This window comes from Bradysia coprophila, chromosome X, assembly GCF_014529535.1.
Source record: "Bradysia coprophila strain Holo2 chromosome X, BU_Bcop_v1, whole genome shotgun sequence".
NCBI classification, from domain to species: Eukaryota; Metazoa; Arthropoda; class Insecta; order Diptera; family Sciaridae; genus Bradysia; species Bradysia coprophila.
The window spans coordinates 6,392,389-6,414,620 of record NC_050737.1 but is presented as its reverse complement, the minus strand read 5'-3'; the positions used below and the strand labels follow the sequence as shown (position 1 = coordinate 6,414,620).

Genomic DNA, 22,232 nt, shown 5'->3' with positions numbered 1-22,232 from the left:
TATCTATTAGTTTTTTTTTTAAATTACCAAATGATCCCTTCACCCACCCAGAAATTGTCGACGCAGTACGACCAGTAATTTGTTTTTAAAATAAAAAATTAAAAGTTTCAATCAAAACGTTTTTTATTCGTAAAAAACACAACAGTAAATAAATTAAACTGAAAAAAAAAACAAAAATCAGAAATATTTTATTTACAAATCAAAATAATAAAATAAATAAATTATTACCTACGGCGTGGAATGAAAATATATAAATATCTAAGACAACTATATACAGTTTGAACTCGATGTTCCTATCTGACCAAATTGAAAAATAAAAGAAATGTTAAAAAAACAAGAACAACAAAATATTTCGATTTTAAAATTGTATAGGCTGCTCCTTAAACAGGAAAAGACACAGACGACTGGCCAACTTTAAAAGCGCAGATCAGTAAGGTCTGAGGGATTCAAAGAGACCCGCGCTTGTTCCATTAAGAAAAATTTCTTAAGGCTGTCTACGGATGAAACCAGCTGACAGATTTTATGAAATATCATTGTTATTAGGATTATACAAATACGTTAGGTTCTTCTAGATGTCATCCTTTTCATACAACATACAATGAAATTGTTGCAATTTAGAGAAGGGATAAGAACCAGGGCCTATTATTGGTAACTTTATTTACTGAATTTACTGAAAGTTACCAAAAATTTAATCAAAACCGAATCTATGCTTCGATAAATTCAGTAAATATTCGATAAATTTAAGTAAATTCGGTACGGAAATGCTCTAATAAGAACTTTGAGGCTGATGCTCATTGCGTTGTTTTTGACGTTTTTCCAATTCGGGGAGGGTGATTTTCTTTTGGTTAGATCTGTAGAAAATCGTAATCAAATCCGTCGAACATATTTTGTCATCATTGTTCCCCTTGAATCTTTATCAATTAAATGAGATGAATGTTGATACAGAAGAAAAAATTACAGAGAGACGGCCAAATTGGGATATTCGGGAAGTTCGAATGAAAATGATATTATACCGAAAAACTAATTAAATTGAGTATTACACAGTAGTCGCACACTAATAAAATGTTACAATGGAACGGAAAGGGAACGTAACGGTACGGAGTACTTCGATTATTTAAGTGTATTACATAATTTAATTAATTATTTTATACTTTACATCGTGGAAATTAATTTAACTACGAAGTCTATGTCCCTCCAAAAAATGTATTTAGTATTTTGTATAATAAATTTGTTGTTTTTCTGGTTGTTTATTATTTTTTTTAAATCAATTATTTAGATTTTTTTAATTTATTTTTCTTTCCTTTTTTTAGTTAATATTAATTATTTTTCGGTTTTCTTTTTATTAATTATTATTTGATCTGTACATTTCACTCTTATATAATTCCATCCATCGGTTTCTTTTGTTGTTGTTTATATAACTTTATACTCTCAACTTAATTTTCATTTGCTTTGTTGTATAGGAACATTGAGAACATCGAAAAATTAATTGATTAAAAATTTTTCTAGTTTATAATGAGTTTTTTTTTAATTTTTAATTTTTTTTTGTATTTAAATATTTTTTTTTATATCACTCTTTAAAACACATTTAGAAAAATTGGACACTCATTATTTTTATATTGTAATTTTTTTTAATACATTTATAACATATGTCTTTATAATATATATACTTTTTGTCAAAATTTCGCTTTCTACATTTTATTCATTTTTTGTTGTTGTTGTTCTCTTTTTTATACACACTACTTACTTAATTTGTGAAAATATAATTGTTGTAGTGGAATACGAGCATATTTTACTATAAAAACTTTCTTTTCATTGAGGATTTTTTTCGGCTTCTATTTTCGTTTTTTTTACTTTGTCTCTTTGTTGTTGTTTTTTTTAGATAAAAAAAAACATCTCCCGTATCCAAACTGAAAAATACATCCAATCAATATATTTATTGCTTATTTTATTTGTTTATTTAAAATAATAATAAAAAAATGTTCCACTCATTTTCTTCAATTTCATTATTCTTTACTATAAACCCGGTCGCTCATTAATTTTCAGCTCCATTTTCCTTTTCTTCTTCTTATTTTTTTTTTCATTTCCATTAAATTTGTACAATTTGTTTCATTTATATAATTTATTTCTCTAAAAAAATTTTAATTGCTTGGAATTTGGACAGAAATTATTTTAACTTTTAGTGAAAATATTTTTATATTTTATGATGATCGTACCTAATAGAATTTTCTTTTCCAATATAAATGTCAAGGACGATATTGATTTTATACTTCTGTCTAGTGCCCACCAGTAATGGATATTCCGTGGACATATATTTGTAGATGGTTTCTTGTTTAAAAAAGAAAGAAAAAGGATGAAACAAATAAATCGAGCTAATATGGCTAAAAAACGGCTACGCGATTAATAAAGCGAGACAAACGTAAAAATCCAGAGAACAGTAGGATGTGAAGTGGACTCCGCCTTATGACTCGTCTTTCTCGAAAGTTCAATTTCTTCCTGAGCCATAATCAATAACTTGTGTGATTCCTAACTATTAGCCTACACTACAAAGAGGAAGATCAGATTTCAGTCTCGAAGCTTCAATCCCTTTTATATAGTCAAACAAAAAACCATAGTCAGAAAAAACGATACTTGTTTGTCTCTAATAGTCTGCTTATATAAGGTTTATAATGAGGTTTTGTGGTACTTCTAAGAGAACTAAAAACAAAACACATCCGAAAAAATTACAAATTCTTTTTGTCATTGGTGGAATATCCGTTTTTTTTTTAAATGAAAAATGTGTTTCATACATCAAATACAACAGTGGGTGCTAGAGGGTATTTTATATTTTACAAAAATTTGCGCAATCAGGTGCAAGGTTTCTGAATCGTTTATGGTTTCCGAGACATCTTTGTAGAATTCATGACCATAACATCATATGTTTTAAATCGCTATCGTAAGCCACTATTCAATCTTAACATACAAAACAAAACTAAGAAAAAAAAAACTCGAATGTAAGTACTTATGTGCCATCAATGGTAATCGTGTGGCGATCGCATAAAATGATAAATGAATTTTCTGCAGAATGTTAATTCAACATTGTTTGAAGCTGCCTGAGAGGTCGATTTTCTTACGACCAAAGAAATAAGAGATGAAATGAAGCTGAGGTGGTTACACAAGATTTTGCATAAAATGCATAATCTACTTTTCATGGCAGTAGTAATATATCGTTTGGCAGTTTGCCGTTTGTACTGAGCTAGACGAGAAAAATCATTTTACTTTACTGGTGAAGTAATGAGGCTTTTCCCTCGCAGGTGAAAACCCTGTGCCTTGTAAAGTAAAATAGCATACTATATCAGTGAAGTAACTTGATATATCGTATCACAATGAGTAAAGATACCTCGAGCTGAAGCACTCGGATACTTTTATTCATTTGGAATCTACTATTACCTTTAGAAACTTCTATGGAAACTAGACAATACTGCAACTCAAAATTTGCTATAATGCCACAGTGTGTTTCAGCCTATTTGTAGGTATTATGTCAAGACAATAATATCTAGCGGAGAAAGGAGAGTTTTCTTTTACTAGGGAGGGAAAGTGACCTTTCTCTCCCAAGGGAAAAGTCTTCCCCTACTTCGTAAAGGAAAACGTCATACTACACTCGGGAAATAATTTGATATTTCGTATCACGATGAGTAAAAGTACTACGGGCTGCAGCCCTCAGACACTTTTATTCATATTTATACGAAATATTAAATTCCTTCCCTGGTATTAATTGAACTAATTCTAAAAATATCCACAGAGAAAGGTAAGAAATTACTAAAATCGTCGATGCTTCGTTTAATTTTTTAAAATTAATTTAGAAATAACCGCTCCAGTTATTGTCTACATAAATATCTCGGAACACCATAATGCAAACAAAAACATAAACATACCGGAATTTTGTTTTTAAATGGATAGTTCGATAATTAATCTACTCACGATAAATGTTGATAATTTTTTCTTTTTGTTGTTGTCAAAAACACACTTTAGTAACATCGAGTTTTACGAATAATTTTTTTTGCTTTGTTTTTTAAAAACTTACAGACTAAAACATTGGATATTTTTTTGTTTTTGTTTAAATAGCAAAAGTAGTAAATAATGTTTAAATTTTACGTGGTAGGTTGTGACATCAATAATTTCAAAATTTTTCATTTTCTTTTTTTTTAGTTTTTAGTAATTTTTTTACTTACTCTTTGTTCATTGTAATTTCGATTGACTATTTTGTTGTTTTTTTTTTAGTTTTTTAATTATTTTTGAATTAATATCTTCTGTTTTGTTATTTTTTTTATTATTTTTTAATAAATTATATATTTTATGAGGTACATATATTTTGGCACAGTGAGACTTTTTTTTAATTTAATTTTTATTTAGAGTAGGTACAATTTATATCTATTTAAAAATCAAATGAATACACAAAATTTATATTTCGATGTTTTCATTTTAGTGTTTTGTTTTTATTAATCAAAATTTTTTACGTTTTTTTTCTGATAGAGTAATGTTAAAGAATGTACGTGTGTGCGCCTATTTCCATTTACTTCCCCTTTTCGAATTGTATTTAGGCTGAATATAATTTCATTTTAAAAATTGATGTACACTTTTATCGTTACGTGTGAGTGTGTGTTTTGTGTGTATGTGTTTTTTTTTAAAGACGAAAGCCACATCGAAAGCCAAAATTGCGACTAGATATAAACACCGAAAAATTGTATCATTTTTAATTGTGATTAGGTTTGTCGTCCATTTTTGTTTTTAATTTTTTTTAGGTTTTTAATTTTAATTTAAATTGATTCGTTTTTTGCATTCTGCTTTGTTTTTCTGGTAAAAAAATCGTTGATCAGTGGTTTTTTTGTTGTTTGTTTATTTAGTATTTATTGTATTGTTCATTAAGTTTATTTTCTTTACTTTTTTGTTAAATGGAATTTGTTGCTATTTTTTGTTTTATTTTAATGAATTATGCTAATTGGCTATTTTCTTTTTTTTCACTTAATATAAATCGGTTGTTCTTTTGTATAATCACAGATATTAATTGCTGAAAACTATGGTTGAAACCAAACTATATCTCATTATTTAGTATTATCGGTTGTATTTATCGGTAAAAAAATAATTTTATTTGTTTTTTCTTCTTTTATTCTTTGTCTTCTGGTTTTTATCTCTTTCTTTTCTATAGTTTCTTTTATTCATTTTTAATTTAAGGACCACGGTTGTAAATTAGATTTGTCTTAATAAATTTAAAAAACATTTTTACTTTTCGTTTTAGATTTCTTTTCCAGTAAAATATCATACTTAAAAAGCTAAAATGTATCTGAAACAGTTCACGTTTCATTTTATCTCCCCGTTTTATTCTTATTTCTCATCGTCGTCTTTTAACAGAAACTATAAACCCTTTCCGCAAGATCATTATTGCTTTCCTTCAAATGGAAAATATTAATTTATTTTCCCGTTAAAAATCAATTTACTTTTTTCTTTAACAAAATTATCTATTGTGGAGGATCCGTCGCCTCCGACCCTCATCTCAGCGGGGCGAATTATGCACATGCGTTGTTAAATGTTTCGACAAATAGTCGGCACGAGCAAAGCATTTGCCACAGGCTTCACAATGATACGGACGTTCACCGGTGTGGATTCGGAGATGGCGAGTTAGATCTGACTTTCCTATAGAAAAATTTTCGAATCGAAATTAATATTGGCTGTAGAAGAAATTGTCAATTTAGGATAGGATAAGAAATAGCTCTGCTTCTACCATGAACACTGAATTCTATACATTCTATCTTTACAAAGAAACGCACTGATCACTGTGACTTCATTAGCATCCAATTTTTTTTCTACGTTCATGCTAGAAGCAGTGCTGTGGATAAGTGAATCAAGTCCGGAGTACACATAGACCGTCACTGGACCTGTTGTGCGTGTTGAATCAGGAATCAACTACAAATTTTCCTAAAATTGAGTATATATGCCTCAAATATGGTTTGATGAAGGAGATTGCAAAAATTTGGGAAAATATGAGAAAATGTTCTTCCAAAAATAGTCCCTCACTATTGTAATAAGTTATGACGAATTAATTGATTACTCTTAGGAGCTCGCAACTCTATATCGACTGAGAAAATGTCGTGGCCTTGATAAACGAGAAATTTTTATGATTTTAGGAAGAGACTATTTGCACCGGGTGCCAATAGTCTCTTTATAATATTGTGGCTAATGGCACCGGGTGCCAATAGTCTCTTTACTATACTGTGGCTAATGGCACCAGGTGCAGTATTATAAAGAGACTATTGGCACAAGGAAAAATTAAAATTTGAATAAAAAATCCGGAAATTTTGAAAATTGAACTTGTTTTGTACACAATTCTAGGGAATTCATATTTTTACAAAATGTAAGGTAAAGGCTGATTGTTCGATACTGAGGAACTCATCGTTTTACAAAATGTAAGGTAAAGGTAGTTTGTAATTTAACGTAAAGGCGGATTGTTCGATCCTGAGGAATACATCCTTTTACGAAGTGTAACGTAAAGGTATCGAACAATCCACATTTACATTACATATCTCAATACGATGAATTCCCTAAGATCAATGAAACTACCTTTACGTTTTTCGTAAAAGGAATAATTCCTCAGGATTGAACAAACCGCCTTCCCGTTAAATTTCATAAAGTGACGAATTCCCTGAGATCGTTACCTTTACGTTATATTTCGTAAAAGGAATAATTCCTCAGGATTGAACAATCCCTGTACTGAGCCCTGTACTCCGTACTGTTGACGTAAGACGTTTTGTCCGAGCAAATAATTTATTTTATTTTATTTTTGATTGATTTAACGAACCAATAATAGAAAATTTTTGGGAATAACTTTGTGATAGTATTTTTGATCCGTGAGTAGTGATCGACAGTAAAGAAATCGAATTGATTTCCTAAATTTTGGATTTGAAAATTTGGTGATACAAACTCATTTGACTTTGAATTTGACCTATAAATAGGTTGCACGATGAGTGAAATAGACTGTTACGTTTGTAAGAATGAAACCGCATTAGGCGACTCATTTAAATGTGAAGGACCGTGTTCAAGAAGAATGCACGCTAAATGTGTAGGTGTAAACAAGACTGTTCTCAAGTCATACATTGAAATGGATAATTTGTTTTACATGTGTGATGGTTGTATTGATGGTTCGATGAAAGCTATTAACGCAAAACTCGACAAGATAATGAGTTTGATTACTATTTATGACGAGAGAGTTTCTAGAAACGAAATGAATATGATCGAACTGAAAGAAAGTGTATGTGAATTGAAAGTTTGCGTCAATGATAAAAGTGTGACGGGGTCAGCTGCACTGAATACGATGAATAAGCAGTGCGTTCCAACGGAAAAAATGAATTATGCCGATGCAGTGAAACGTAATGAGCCAGTGGTATTAGTAGTACCCAAGCAAACCCAATCAACAGAAATGACACAAAAAGCTGTCATGGAATTAATGAATCCATCTGAAATTCCAGTTGACAATATGCGTAACGCTGGCAAAGGTACAGTAGTATTGGAAGGACGATCCATGGCTGATGTAGAAATCATTCAGAAGTATGCTGCAGAAAAACTGGGAGCAACTTATGAAGTGAAACTATCAGAATTGAAAAAACCGAAAGTTTTGATAAGCGGGATGAGCGAAAAATTTGCCAATGAAGAAATTATCACAAAATTGAAAGCGCAGAACACTGTGTTACAAAATGCAGATCTTCGTATAGTTTCAACGTTCGGCAAAAATTCACTCAGTGCGGTAATCGAAATAGACACCAAGACGTTCAACAACATTATGTCTAGCGAACGAAAAAAATTGAACATCGGATGGTCATGCTGCACTGTCAAAGAGTACATTGACCTCATGATATGCTACAAGTGTCAGGGATTCCACCACAAAGCAAAGGAATGCACAAGGAAAAAAGCATGCAAGAAATGTTCTGGTGAACATAATCTGAGCGAATGCAAGTCGAAGGCCATCAGATGCACGAATTGTTTCAATGCCAACGAAAAATTGAACCTCAGGCTCAATGTTAATCATATGGCGGGTTCAGACAAGTGTAAAGTAACTGAGAGGCAAATGAACATTCGAAGAAGACGTGTGCAATATAATTCAACGGAATAGCAATCAAAGAATCCCTGTTTGCTATACTTGAACATTCAGGGATTGACAACCAATTTGAATCAACTCAAGCTTCTAGCAGCTACCAAGAACCCGTTAGCCATCATTATCAGTGAAACGCACGTTACAGGAGAAATAAGCGATCGTGAAATTAACATTAACGGATACAATGTGAACCGATGTGATAGTCATTCGCGTCATACCGGTGGTGTTATTGTTTACACGAAAAAAGGAACGAGATTCAAAATCTTGAAGAACTTCAATTTAGACAAGCAACTATGGTTACTTGGAATCGAACTGAGTGTAAAGAACGCGAATTACAGTGTGTATGGAGTCTATAATCAATGTGCTGAAGCAAAATATATAAAATTTCTCTCGGACTTTTGCGAAAATGATATCGATTATTCAAAAGTGAATGTGTTCGTCGGTGACGTAAATATTGACTTGCTCAGTGACGGATTCTACGCTCGAAAGTTGAAGGAATGTATCAACGATTCAACGATGAAGCAAATAATCACTGAACCAACAAGGATTACGAAGAATAGTCGGACGCTTATTGATCATGTCATGACCAATGACGTCAATTCAGTGAAATACCGCATCCTTAATGATGAAAAGATTTCGGATCATTCGACTGTATCCGTTTTGCTGAGCGGTAAAGAAAGTAACGAGGAAAGTGAAAAAATTAAGATCTTGAAGTACGGTGAGAATGATTTGACAAATTTTTTCATGACGAATCAGTGCAATCTTCCTCGAAACGGTGATGTGAATGAAAAATCAGAATTTTTTATGTCATTAATTAGAGATTTCTCGAATGAATTTTCCAAAGTGATTGAATTGACAGATAAAAGTGATACTAAGTGGTTTAACAATGAACTTCGTGGATTGAAAAAAATTAAATCCGATCTATATGAAAAAGCCGTTTTGACTGACTCTGATAATGATTGGCATCTGTTTAAGAATGCAAGAAATAAATACGTCAACAAGTTAAACTACGCATGCAGAATGAACACAATGCAAAGCATCCGCAAGAAGAAAGGCGACCAAAAAGGTATGTGGAGAATTTTGAAATCATTAATTAGCAAAAAAGGTCTCAGCAAGCCCAATTACATCATATTCGACGGTGAAAATGTGGAAGCAACGAAAGAGAATGAGCCACGAATTGCAAATCGATTCAACAAGTTCTTCATCGACAGTGTTAAAGACATCCATCAGAGTATTGATGATGGAGTAGTTCCATTTGACATCGAAAGTGTTACGTTATGCGCGAATACCTTCAAATTCGAATCGATTTCGCTGACAAAATTACATGAAACTATCAAAAACCTGAAAAACAAAAAAGATTTTGATGGCATTGACATTCGATTCGTTATTGATGCATGGGATCACATTGGACAGCAATTGGTTGATATAATAAACGATTCTCTCCGTGATGGAATATTCTCAAAATGCTGGAAACATTCAATGGTGGTGGTTGTTGAAAAGATCGTCCGTGCACACAATCCAGTGGATTTCCGACCAATCAATATGCTTTCAACGTTCGAAAAATTTTTGGAAACGGTGGTAAAAGAACAACTCTTACAGCACATAAACATTAACAAAATTTACATCAATGAACAGTCTGGGTATCGCAAACTACATTCCTGCGAAACTGCCTTGAACTATGTCATAGCTGACTGGAAAAGCGAGGTGGACAACAAAAACGTAATTTTGGCAGTGTTTGTGGATTTCAAGCGAGCTTTTGAAACCGTTGATCGTGCTGTGTTGCTGAAAAAGTTGGAGAGATATGGAATCCGTGGTACCGAGTTGGCGTGGTTCAATGATTACTTGTCTGACAGGCAGCAAACAACAAAATTTGGTTCAAGTGTTTCGGATCCTCTGACGAATGAATTAGGTTTGCCCCAAGGATCTGTTTTATCTGCCATTCTGTTCACACTGTTCATCAATGATATCAAATCCAACTTTCAACGCGGTAAGATCAACCTTTTTGCTGATGACACTACCATTTATGCTGTCGGCGAAGACATAAACGAGTTGGTGGACATATTGAACCAGGAATTGTCTAAATTTGACCAATGGTTGAACGTTAACAAACTAAAATTGAACTCGAAAAAAACGAAATTCATGGTCCTCGGCCACAAAAACATCGAAGAGGTGAATGAACTCAAGATAGGCAACGCAACCATAGACCGTGTTACAGAAATCAAATACCTAGGATGCGTGATTGACGAAAAATTGAATTTCAATGCAAACTGCGACTACGTATGCAAAAAGTTGGCCAAAAAAATTAATTTCTTCGGTCGCATTTCTAACAAGTTGGACAAACAAACAAGGATACTGATCTACAACACGATTATTGCTCCACATTTCTCATACTGTTCAACGATTCTCTACTTGTCCAACCGTACACACATCGAACGTCTACAAAAACTGCATAAGAAGTGCCTCCGAATCATTCTACGAAAAAGACAACGCACCAGAACAAAGTCAATGCTCGATGAATTGAACTGGTTATCGATACAACAACAAATTGAGCGCGATGTGTTGGTTTTCATATATAAAGTTACACACGGCCATCTACCGCAATATCTTGTGAATTGTTTCCAATCCGGCGAAGGAAGATCATACATTTTGAGAAACCATGGAGACTTGAGGCTACCACTTTACCGAAAAAGTGCCACGCAACGAAGTCTAATGTTTGACGGGGTGAAACTATACAATGAAATTCCGAGAGAAATTAGAGAAAGTGGAAATTTTAATAATTTTAAAAAATATTGTCTTGATTATGTGAAAATGAAAGATGATGAAAGTTAATAGTCTAGTTAAATGTAAAGCTGATGTAAATAGTTTTTTATAACTAATAAAACGAACTAAACTAAACTAAACTAATCCGCCTTTACGTTACATTTCGTAGAAAGATGAATTCCCTAGTATTCTACAAAACGCATTTGCGTTATATTTCGTAAAGGGATTAATTCCCTAGTATCGAACAACCCGTCTTTACGTTACATTTCGTAAAAGGATTAATTCCTTAGGATCGAACAATCCGCCTTTACGTTAAATTTCGAAAAAGGACGAATTCCCTAAGATCGAACAAACTACCTTTACGTTACATTTCGTAAAAGTATTAATTCCTTAGGATCGAACAATCCGCCTTTACGTAAAAGGACGAGTTCCCTAAGATCGAACAAACTACCTTTACGTTACATTTCGTAAAAGAATGAATTCCTCAGGATCGAACGATCCGCCTTTACGTTAAATTTCGTAAAAGGACGAATTCACAAAAAACGAACAAACTACCCTTACGTTACATTTTGTAAAAAGATGGATTCACTAGTATTGTGGAAAGTTTAGTTTTCAAAATATTCGGATTTTTTATTCAAATTTAAATTTTTCCGGGTGCCAATAGTCTCTTTATAATACTGTGGCTAATGGCGCCAGGTGCCAATAGTCTCTTTATAATACTGTTGCTAATGGCACCAGGTGCGATTAGCATTAGTATAATAAAGAGACTATTGACACCTCGTGCCATTAGCCACAGTATAATAAAGAGACTATTGGCACCAGGTGCCATTAGCCACAGTATTATAAAGAGACTATTGGCACCCGGTGCCAATAGCATATTCGATGATTTTAAGAGTGGCGCATGAGTATCATAGTTCTGATTAATTGCATTTTGAATTTCTCAGTGTATTTGGCATGTAAACTTAAACATAAAATTCAAAAAAAAGTTCTACTAGAAAATGATCAGGAGGCTCATAGAACAATAAGTGATTGTTACCCGAGACATTCTTAAAATCGTCTTTTCACAGTGAAGCCATGATGGCACATTTTTCTACAAATACAGAAAAATGTAGTAGAAACCATGATCTAAATTTTTCTTGGCCAAAAATTAACATTTAAGTTCTACGATTCACCCTAATCCACCCTATATTTTGTACATTTTAAACAGGAAACACTTTTTGTTTGAATTATTTGTGGGTGATGTGGTAAACGGATTAAAAAGAGAGTCCACTTCTACACAGAAAAATGATCCCAAACTACCAATTTAAACCACTGATGACAAAAAAACTTTCAGCAGAAAAGTTGTATTTGGAATAAGGAATAGTTCATACTTACCACCAAAAGCACGTCCACAAAACAAGCAAACGAATGGACGCTCGCCGGTATGCTTGCGTACGTGTAGTTTCAGATTTTCTTTCGAACGAACACATTTTCCACAAAACGGACAAGCAAATCTGCTGGGATTTCTTAAAGAAAATGTGGATGTAAATAAACTGCACGGAGACGAAAGTCGTTGCAAGTAAATGTTACCTGCGATCTCGCTGCTTTTCGGCCGCATCAACTCTTAGGAAATTCAAAATGGATGCCTCTTGTGGATTCAGTCCTAAAGCTTGCTCGTTCGGTATACGTTCCGCATTGATCAAACTATTGATGGATGTTGATGGCATGGAAGACTCAGGCTCATGGGGTTGAAGGAAGCTTGGTTGCTATATCAAGATTCGCTATTAAATGTCTTATTGTATTCACGACATTATTCGCGGGTACGTTACCTTCAATATGAAATTTCGAACATCTTTCAATCCTGCAGCTGGTTTCTCCATATCAGAACTGGATATCTTAACACCCGTCTCATCATTGGTATTTTCGAAATTTACACCGGTTGGGGAATCGACTGTATCGTCCTGGTCCTCTTCATCCTCTTCCGTCTTGATAGCAAATTGCAATTCGGCTATTTCTTCATTTGTTTCATTTGAACTTGTCACTAGATCACTGTTCGTTTCCAGCATATTTCGGCCGTTCTTTCCATGTAACCGTTCTAGAGCATGGTTCAATCGATGCTTCTTAAATGACTTCAAATAGCGAAACTGCATGCCACAAACATCGCAGGTGAATAGCTTATCTGCCGGCAAACGAGCACGATGATTCTGTTCGCGATGTTTCACATACGCTGACCGGTAACGATACGATTGGCCACACTGTTCGCATATAAACGGTTTTTCCATTTCCGGACCCAAATTTGCATGCTGCAAGGCCGCATGCTGTTCGAGTAACCACACCGACGGAAATATTGCATTGCATACGACGCACTTCGTTTCCTCCTCAATAGTTTCCTGCAGCAGTGCAGATTCTGGTATTGGTTTTATGAGTGGTGGAGTGGAGGACGTCGAAGAACTTGGACTTTTTTCTTTGCTAGACGTTTCGGTGCTGCTGAGTGGATTGAATCGATGGCCATCGCGAAAGAACGAACTGGCTCTTTTGTAGAGCGAGTCATTGGATGGACTTTTCGATGATCGTGGTTCGCAGTCATCAGTGTCATCATCAATTTTCTGGACGGTTTCATCTGTTTTGTTTGTGCTTTGGAAACTACGTTTCTTTGAGGTTTCTTCTGTTGTCATTTCTTTGGGAGATGAAATCAAATCTTGAATTGAGAGTGACTGACGGAAATTGGTTTTGAACAGAGAGGCTCGTTTGTTCAGCAATTCCTGCTCCTTAGACAACATCTCTACCAATGGATTGCTGTAGCGCATTTGATCCTTGGGCGATAGAATAATTCCACGGTAACTGTAATGAGAATGTCAATCCAAAAATGGACTCAAAAATTTTCGATTGAATTTTTTCGGCTTTTTTCCTTCAAACACATACCGTAACGCCTCTTCGGCTAAGAGAGTTTGATGATGTAAAATCGATAGAATTCTGGACGGATCGGTATCGAAAAGTGCTAATCCTAATGGATTGAATGGAAAGGCAAAAGGTGTTGGACAACGCATACTTTGGCCGGACATCATTCCACCGAACAAGGGCATATTGTGCTCATCGACCTGAAAATTGAAAAGGATATTTTTTTGGTGAAAACAAAGGTAGGTACTGAATGTATGTAAATGATATAATATTAATTAAACAGAAGCAGCATGCAAATTATTGCAAAAATTTCTTATTTCTATACTAAATGCTACACAACCAAGTAAGGTAGAATTCAGTTTACCTTCCTCCCATCTTTGTGTAAATCGAAGTAGATTTCTGTGGGACAAGTTTAGGCTAGTTGAAAATTTGTTGCTTTGATTAGTGTGACGTTTTGTAGCCCGAGCCGAAGCCAGGTGACATAATCTAATAGTCAAAACAACAATTTCCAAACAATTACGTAATGCTTTAATTCCATGTAGTAACGTTCTTTAAACATTGGTGAGTATCACCACCGAACCGTGATGACACAATTCAACGCACTACAATCATGAGCGATCGTAGTGACAGCTGTCTAATAGAGTACTATTTTGTATGAAATTTCTTTTCACATTTTTTACAGTGTCAAAATTTGTAGGACATAGTGTCCAGTTTCAGTAGTCTATTTAGAGCACCACTCATGCTTGAAGTATGTAACACTAGCTAATTGCTTTCATCGAAGATCAGTTCACCTACCGTTATATTGAAACGTACTAGATACAGTAAAATATCTTCAATATAGTCTATAATTCTCGTATTCTATCAAGCCTAAGTTTCAAAACGCATGATACAAACGGCAAACGTATGACATCGTGCAATTATTTTGCATCTGTTAATTCCATTGTGTTAACTGGTCATAAAAAATTATGTTATTTCTTTTGTTGTATATTCATTTTACACATAAATAAGTGCAGCTTGGACTTAGTTCGTCGTCTATTTTTGTCGCCGTTGTTAATAACAGATGATTACTTTCATAATTTCGTAAGTTATACTTTCATCTAAATTAGATAATAATTATTGTATTGAATTAAAAGATGTTTTGATGTTCGTCGAACGTTGTGGTTATCTACAATCGATTTAAAAAGTCACCTAATAACTTCAGTCCTTGGAATATTTTGCCACAGTAGAAAACAACCAATAAGTTAGTAAAGAAAGCGTTAAATGTCCTAAACATAGAAAACTTCAGGAATTTTTTCATGTTTTCTCAAATTTCCCTAAGTTTTCCTCAATTTTCGCAAAAAAAAATTGAAAAAATTTGTGAAAGTATTAAGATTTTGAGAATATTTGGGAAAATAAAAGAAAACGCTTTCAGCAAAAACAGTCCCTGGAAAACTGGCTATGGTTGGGAGGTGAGTCAGTTGGTCGTTGATAGTTGCTAAAAAAGAAATCGTAATTAGTGTTGGCACTAAAAATATCTGTAAATGAAAATGAAAATTTATTAACTTTATACAGCATTTTATTTCGTCAAAATTGTATTTTTACAACTATGATATGCATACATTTGTTCTAATGAGTATAATTTTACAGGATCTTGGCCAAACGTTTTTCTTTTTTTTATATATACTCATTACAGAAAAGATATTTCAATATTTTTTCTCTTCAAAATTTTTTACTTTTTTGTTTCTTCTCGTGTCTTAAACTTGTGTGTCTCTTCTTCTTTTTGTCTTCATCTTGGTTTGACTTTTGACCAAATAAAATAATTTTTTCTTTAATTTAATTTTTTTTAGTTTAATTTAATTTTTATTTTAACTTTGTATTGGGGATGTGAATTGCGTTTCCAAATTAAATTCATGATAATTATCTACAATTTTTATGTTTTTTTTTTTAAATCTCTAAGTTTTTTTTTGTCTATTTTTTTACTTTAAAATGCTGTAGAAGCAATGAGTTTATAGTATTCTTTGTTTGTTGTTGTTTTTTGTTGTTGTAATAATTTGCTGTTGTTGTTTTAATTCTTTGTTGTTTTGCAAATTAACTGAAATATATTTCATAATGAAATTCATAAATATAAATATATTTTATGTGTACTGCTATAACAAAAAAGGAAAATAGTTTTTGCCCAGTTTTATTTGCTTTGTTTATTGTTTGATGGTTGTTGTTGTTGTTTTCTTTTTTTACTTTTTAATAAAATTAATTAATTATTTGTTAAAAACTAATTGTTTAAGTATTTTATTTTATTTAAATATTATATTTGTTATAAAATACAAACATTTCTTGTAGGAACGAGATGCCATTGACGACATTTTTATGCAAATATATTTTTTTTTACTTTTATTGGTTTAATTTTTTTCTCCATATTTTTTTTTTTGCTTTTTAGATGAACTTTTTTATGTATGAGAATAAATAAATAATATTTTGTATAAGTATTTTATTTCTTGTTAAATTTTTATTAACTTTTTTCTTCATTTCTTTTCTCTATTGTGCTTATTGGCTACGCAAGAAGTTATGTATTTGTATAACAAAATATAAAATCATGTGTAAAAGGATGTGTGGTTTCTATTTTTAATAAAATTACACAAAAAATAAATAAAATTAAAAAAAATATAATTTAATTTAAGCGAACAGGTAAACTCTAAGGAACAAAAAATTACTTTTACAATTATTTTATAATAAATAGGTTGATTTGTTGTTTTCTTTTCTCTTTTTTAAATAAATTGACTGACTAACTTAAACCGTCATTTCGAATTTCGAATCATATTCATTTATCGCAATAAAGAAATTTTGTACACCGAATCAAATTTTGTTGGATGCAATGTTCTAAAATGGTACATAAGGGAGACTGCTTCACCTTTGAAGTCTTATTCATTTAAGTATTATAGAACCGGCGTATTGACTTGACAGAAGAGAAGGGTTATGCCACAATTACAGAAACAAGTCAACTTAGGTCTTTGATAAAAGTTGTTTGTCATGTCATATTCATGACCCGATGTTTTCAGGTTGCAAGTGATCGATTAGCTAAAACATATTAGGTTTGGTACCTATGCAATTAGACCGAATCGATCTGATATATTATTATATTGAATGATATACTTTTGTTGAATTATGAGAATTTAGTGAAGTTAAAGCTCGATTGATATATCAACAGATTGATAGACAGATTACTGAGGGATTGAACACAAAAATAAAACTTTCAGATCAACCTTTTCAGATCAGTTCCGTTCAGAACTACCTGTATATGAGAACTGAGGGCACTTTACCAAAAAATAGGTCTGGCAAAAATATTTATAGTGCCTTTTCTCTACGAAAAATATCAATCTTGTACAGGCCACGATATCAATCTCTACACTAAATGTTTAGGTTCCCTAAATAATTGCCTCTTCTGTCACACTGCAATATGCCGTTTCCCTAATATTTTGGTTTACGTATACATCAAACGCGATTGAATGGAGAAAAATGTCGAAGACGATTTAACGCGTTTTCGTGCGATATTTAGTAGACTTTTGCAGTATTAATTGGTTGTTTTCATAATAATTTGCGTTCTTTGTCGTTTAAAAGCGTCTGAACAAGAAATTGAAAAGAACTGATATTGACACCGAAATCGAAATAATGACTCCCATCGCAATGATTTTTTTCTCTTTCATTAGCTTCTAAGATTTTTTTCAATTTTTTATTAATTTTTTTTGGGGTAGGCACTACAGTGTACATTAATATTTTTATTTGTTTTTCTTAATTTTTATTATTTTTTTTTAATTTATGTTTTTCATTTAATTTTTTTTCTGCAAATTAATGTTTACTTTTTTCTATTATAGTTTTTAATGCTTAATTTTATGTATAAAAACTATAAAAAATTGGTTCTATATCCACTTTTATACATATTTGCTTTGTTGTTGAAATTAAATATTTTCTCTTATTCTCTGACTCTCTGATTTATCTTCTTCTTCTTCTTCGTCTTCCTCTCGTTTTTATTTAAACAATTACTTAACCAAAAAAAGTGACTCATAGTATGAGATTTTCTTCTTTTTTTTGAATTATTTAGCTTGGCACTCAAATTATGTTTGTGGTTATTATTTCTGTTATACTGTTAATATTGATGAATAGGGTTTGTCAGAGGTAAAATCAAATTAAAATTAAGTTTGTCGAGGTTTTTGTCCTAATTTTAGAAAAAAAAAAATCAACAAGAAAAGTTATCAAAAAAGAAGTTGGTAAATTGTGAAAGTCTATTATGCCCGGACTCATGACTTCCTGTAAAATTTACTTGCAACTTCCCAAAAATATTACATTTTTGGAAACGCCTACTCAACACCTATCGACATCAAATATTATGGTAAAGTTTGACAAAACGAATGAAGTAAAAGATTTCGTAAAGAGGAAATGCATCTTTCAAAAATCCCTTGCTCTCGAAGTAAAGTTGTCTGAATTTTCATTAATTTTTCTTGTATGAAGAACGAAAAATGTTGAAAAATGAAGCATACAATCTTTATATGTCCACGTGTTTAATTTTCCAGCTCCATCTAATTAATTTTTCGGCGAAACGAAAAGATCAAGGGGAATTAAACAAAGAAATCACACAAGTTTAACAATGTTCGTAATTAAGATAAGGAATGTATTTAGCACACGTTTATTTGCTCTGAATTTTGATAGATGTGAGAATTTCTGCTAATAGGATGCAGCCAGAGTAATTAAACAAAACGTAAACTGGATTTTGTTTTCAAGCCTATCTACTGACAGTGTATTTAGATCTTTATGCGACAAATGGAATCGTATTAAATCTTTCATTTCATTTTCTGAAAGCATCGCTGTCAATAACAAATGATTCATGATTTTTAGTAGTTCACCGTTTCGTTCACAAAAGGTATGTGTATCACTGTAAATCTGACGCTGATGTCGAGTAACATAGGTTCGAGTGATTCGACACAAAGATTTGAGCTACAGAAAACATTTATGCCATCGTGGTCAATGGATAAGGTATAGTTACTTTTCTCTTCTAAATAAATTTTGGCATGCTGTTACTAGTTTGTTCATGGTGAACTTGAAAAAATCTGAAAATTCAGCAATGGGAAAATTGCTGACAAAAGGTGAAAATGAGAACAAATTTATTTAAACCATTTAGATGAATGAGTGCTTCCAGCACTTCTTTCAACGCTTTAAGCGTACACTCGTAATTTGAATTTGTTTATAGTTCGGTTCAGTCAAGAAACGCTTCAACTTACGGTCAGCATTTGCATTCTCACAATCCCTTTTCGTTGTATCGACCAGATATGGCATCTGTTGAAGTGAATACGGTTCACAAAATCCTAATGTGACGTCATAGTTGTGTGTGTATTGGTTATGGACGATTTATTTCGCTTTTGTAGCCTATACACTAACAAAAAATTACATGATGCAAAGCTGGGACAAAGCCACGAAATGACGAGAGTCCTCCAAGTAGGTATAAGACATTACCCGGTCCCAGGTATAATTGCATTTCAGACACCACTTTCTTTTCGTAACTTTTCGTGCTCGGTCAAAATTTCATTCTCTCGTTACGATTTCTTCCTTAAGTTTTTTTCTTTAATTATTTTCATTTATCAAAAAGAAAAAAAAAATGTTTTGTGGTAAGAACACTAATGGAATTGTATTTTGTTGTATATTCTGGTGATCAGTAAATTGGTTAATTGTTTCAACTGAATTTGTATATTATTTCTGTAAATAAAAATATTGTAACAATAAAATTGATCTATTTTGTTTCAATGAATTGAATTTGTTGTAACTTTTTTTCTCTTTTTTTTCTCTTTTCATAAACTGTAAAAACCTATGGTTCTATTGCATATTTTTCATTTCATTTTGCTTTGTATATGGAAGAATTTGAGATGCCCTGAGCTTTTAATTTTTTTTTTATATTTTTTTTCTTTTGCACTTTTGTCTATACAAAAATTTACTTTATTGTGAATTGTGTGTGTGTATATAAATGGGTGTTTCCGTGTGTTTCGTGTGTGGATTGCTGTCAGTGAGATGAAGGATATGTGTAAAGGATCTAAATGCAGGAGATTAAGGTGTTCAGTACAATTGTTTTTTTTTTGTCTCGTCACCACGTTAGCGGTAGTTAATGATTCTTTTTTTTTTATTATTTAGAAAGTAAAACAATTCATATCCGCTCAATGGAAAGTTATGTTCTAATGAAAGTTGCAATTTTTTTTTTAATTAAATTTATTGGTGATATTGGGTGTCTAAACACGGCCATACCTCTGGTAGTGAAGCAATACATTAACGTGTAAATTAAAACTACTTTCCTTTATAAATTTTCTTTTTAAACGTTTTTTTTCCATAACTTTATCCTTTACTTTTTATCCATTGTTAAGTATATTGTAAGTTCTTCAGTTTTTTTTTCATATAATTTTCTACTTTTTTTATAATCGTTTTCATTGGGTTCAATGCCAAGTTCATATACATAATATATAAAATTTCATCTTTTCATTTCTTTTCTTTTTTGGAAATATTATTAATGCGCAATGCGTGTGTGTGTGTCTTTTTTATGTTCAATAATTTTTTTTTATATATAAGTCTTGTGTTTAATTTAATTTAATAGTAGAGGCACTCTAAGCTACAATAAATCGAAATTGAAGATTGAATGTCCTTTTCCATGTTGATTTTTAATGATTTTTTTTCTCTTAAGTTGATGAAACAAAAAAAAAAACGAAAAATTTTAAAATTTTAGCAACCGAATTTATCTTCACTTTCGATTATTGTCTTTGGGAATTAATATGCAAGATGTGATATTTTCATTTAATCCATTTTTCTTACGTTCACGTTCTTTGAATGATATTTTCTTATTTTGTGATTTTTAATTTTTTTTTTTTTTTTTAATTGATTCAAATGTGATTGAAACCAAAACGAAAGTTTGTACAATTATTGTTTTTGTGTAAAGAAGAGAACTCATTACTGCTAAAATAGAATTTACCATTTTTGTCGTAGTTAAATCAATCGCGCAAATAAAATATTGTTTTACGTTTTCTATACCGATGTACAATGTAAATTTGTGCTACATTTTCCAGAAAATTTTCTCGAAGAAAATGAAAATGGACCATAAATTAAGAATTATATTGATTGTCTGTATGGTATCACTGTTACGAATTGTGTCAAAAAAAGCAGGGAAGAAGAACAGTACAAAAAAAACCCTACACTCGGTGTCACCGGCTGAAACAAATATTTAAAAAAAAAGTGTCCAAGTCAGTCGTTTTTGTGTTGGAGTCACCTTTAGCTAAGCAAATCCGGCTGTTACGTTTTACAATATGCAAGGTTAGACACCTGCTTATATGGTTGTAATATATGTTTTTAGTACGCGCGTGTGTATGTAGTGCTACCTTTTCAGTATGGACACTTTGGGTAAGTGTGGCGCCCGAACGAATTGGCGCCGATATCTACAAAAAAACGTTTTTTGAGTTAGAGGCGCCACTGTGTGTATGAATAATATACCCTTTTAGCGCGGTACAAGGAATTGGTAGAAATACGTACCAACTGATGCATGCTACCTCACAACAAAATTGAATTTCACCACGGCTGAGTAAAATAAACCAGGCAGGAGCTGTTCATTTTCGAAACGTCAAATAAGGGACCTAATACACAGTATGAAAATGAACTCAAATGAACACTGACATAAATTGAAAAATGTTATTAGCAAAAAATGTAGGGCTACTAGATTATTCAGGTCCCTAGTCAAATCAGCGCTCCTGCCTGGTTAATTTTACTCTGTCGTGATGTCACTGACTGTAACAAAAATATTTGATAAGATAAGCCAATGACCGACTAATCGGATTATTAAATCTTTGATCAATATTATCATATCTATCTTAAATGAAATCGTTACGACGTACGCCCTTAGTGGCTGCACATAAATTACACGTTTAATATAACGAATTAGAGAGCATAAAAAGAATGAACATTGAACTACGCTAAGAGTAACAAGGAGCTATAGAAATTTCTTATAAACATTATCAATTGTAAAGTGGTTTAATACGCTGAATTCCATTCAACGATGCAATGTAATGAATATATGAATGTGTCAAATGTAGTCAATTATCGTGTTTATTGCAGATTATAATATAGGACACTGCGTACGAAGCTATGCACAAAAATACGTTTGCAACTGAACCGTAGGTTACGATGAATTGAATACCCATCAATACAATGTGATAATAATGGATACAGAAGGCAACATTGAAATGAGAATTTAACTGGAAAGCAAAGGACGGTCTGTAGACCTTTATAATAGGCCCGTGTTTGACTATTTTTACTTTTATTTCTGAATTGAATTATGCGAGCAGCGACGCACTCATTGCTCTCAATGAATCCCATTCTATAGGACTAAATGGACAGCTTGGAAGCTTTCGCTATATTTTGTTTGTTTTCACATCAATTCACGTCAGGAATACTTATGGAGCAGCATTTCTGATGACATATTAGT

General features: G+C 32.2%; 1 protein-coding gene and 1 long non-coding RNA gene across 3 annotated transcripts in view; both read right to left on the bottom strand.

Moving 5' to 3' along the window:
* Positions 1–1,858: 1,858 nt before the first annotated feature.
* LOC119085615 (protein tramtrack, alpha isoform-like) overlaps positions 1,859–22,232 on the bottom strand; it is a 106,944-nt gene continuing 86,570 nt past the window's right edge. For both annotated transcript variants that reach the window (XM_037196039.1, XM_037196040.1), the window contains 5 exons: positions 13,781–13,956; positions 12,688–13,699; positions 12,449–12,624; positions 12,254–12,384; positions 1,859–5,667 (listed from right to left, as the gene is read on the bottom strand). In XM_037196039.1, coding sequence (XP_037051934.1) covers positions 5,528–5,667; positions 12,254–12,384; positions 12,449–12,624; positions 12,688–13,699; positions 13,781–13,956 — 1,635 coding nt within the window. In that variant the 3' untranslated portion in view covers positions 1,859–5,527. The remainder of the gene's footprint in view (positions 5,668–12,253; positions 12,385–12,448; positions 12,625–12,687; positions 13,700–13,780; positions 13,957–22,232) is intronic.
* Positions 17,313–21,376, bottom strand: LOC119085619. Its single transcript, XR_005089325.1, has 2 exons — positions 18,483–21,376; positions 17,313–18,448 (listed from the first exon to the last, which is right to left on the bottom strand). It is a non-coding gene; the product is annotated as an uncharacterized LOC119085619 (long non-coding RNA).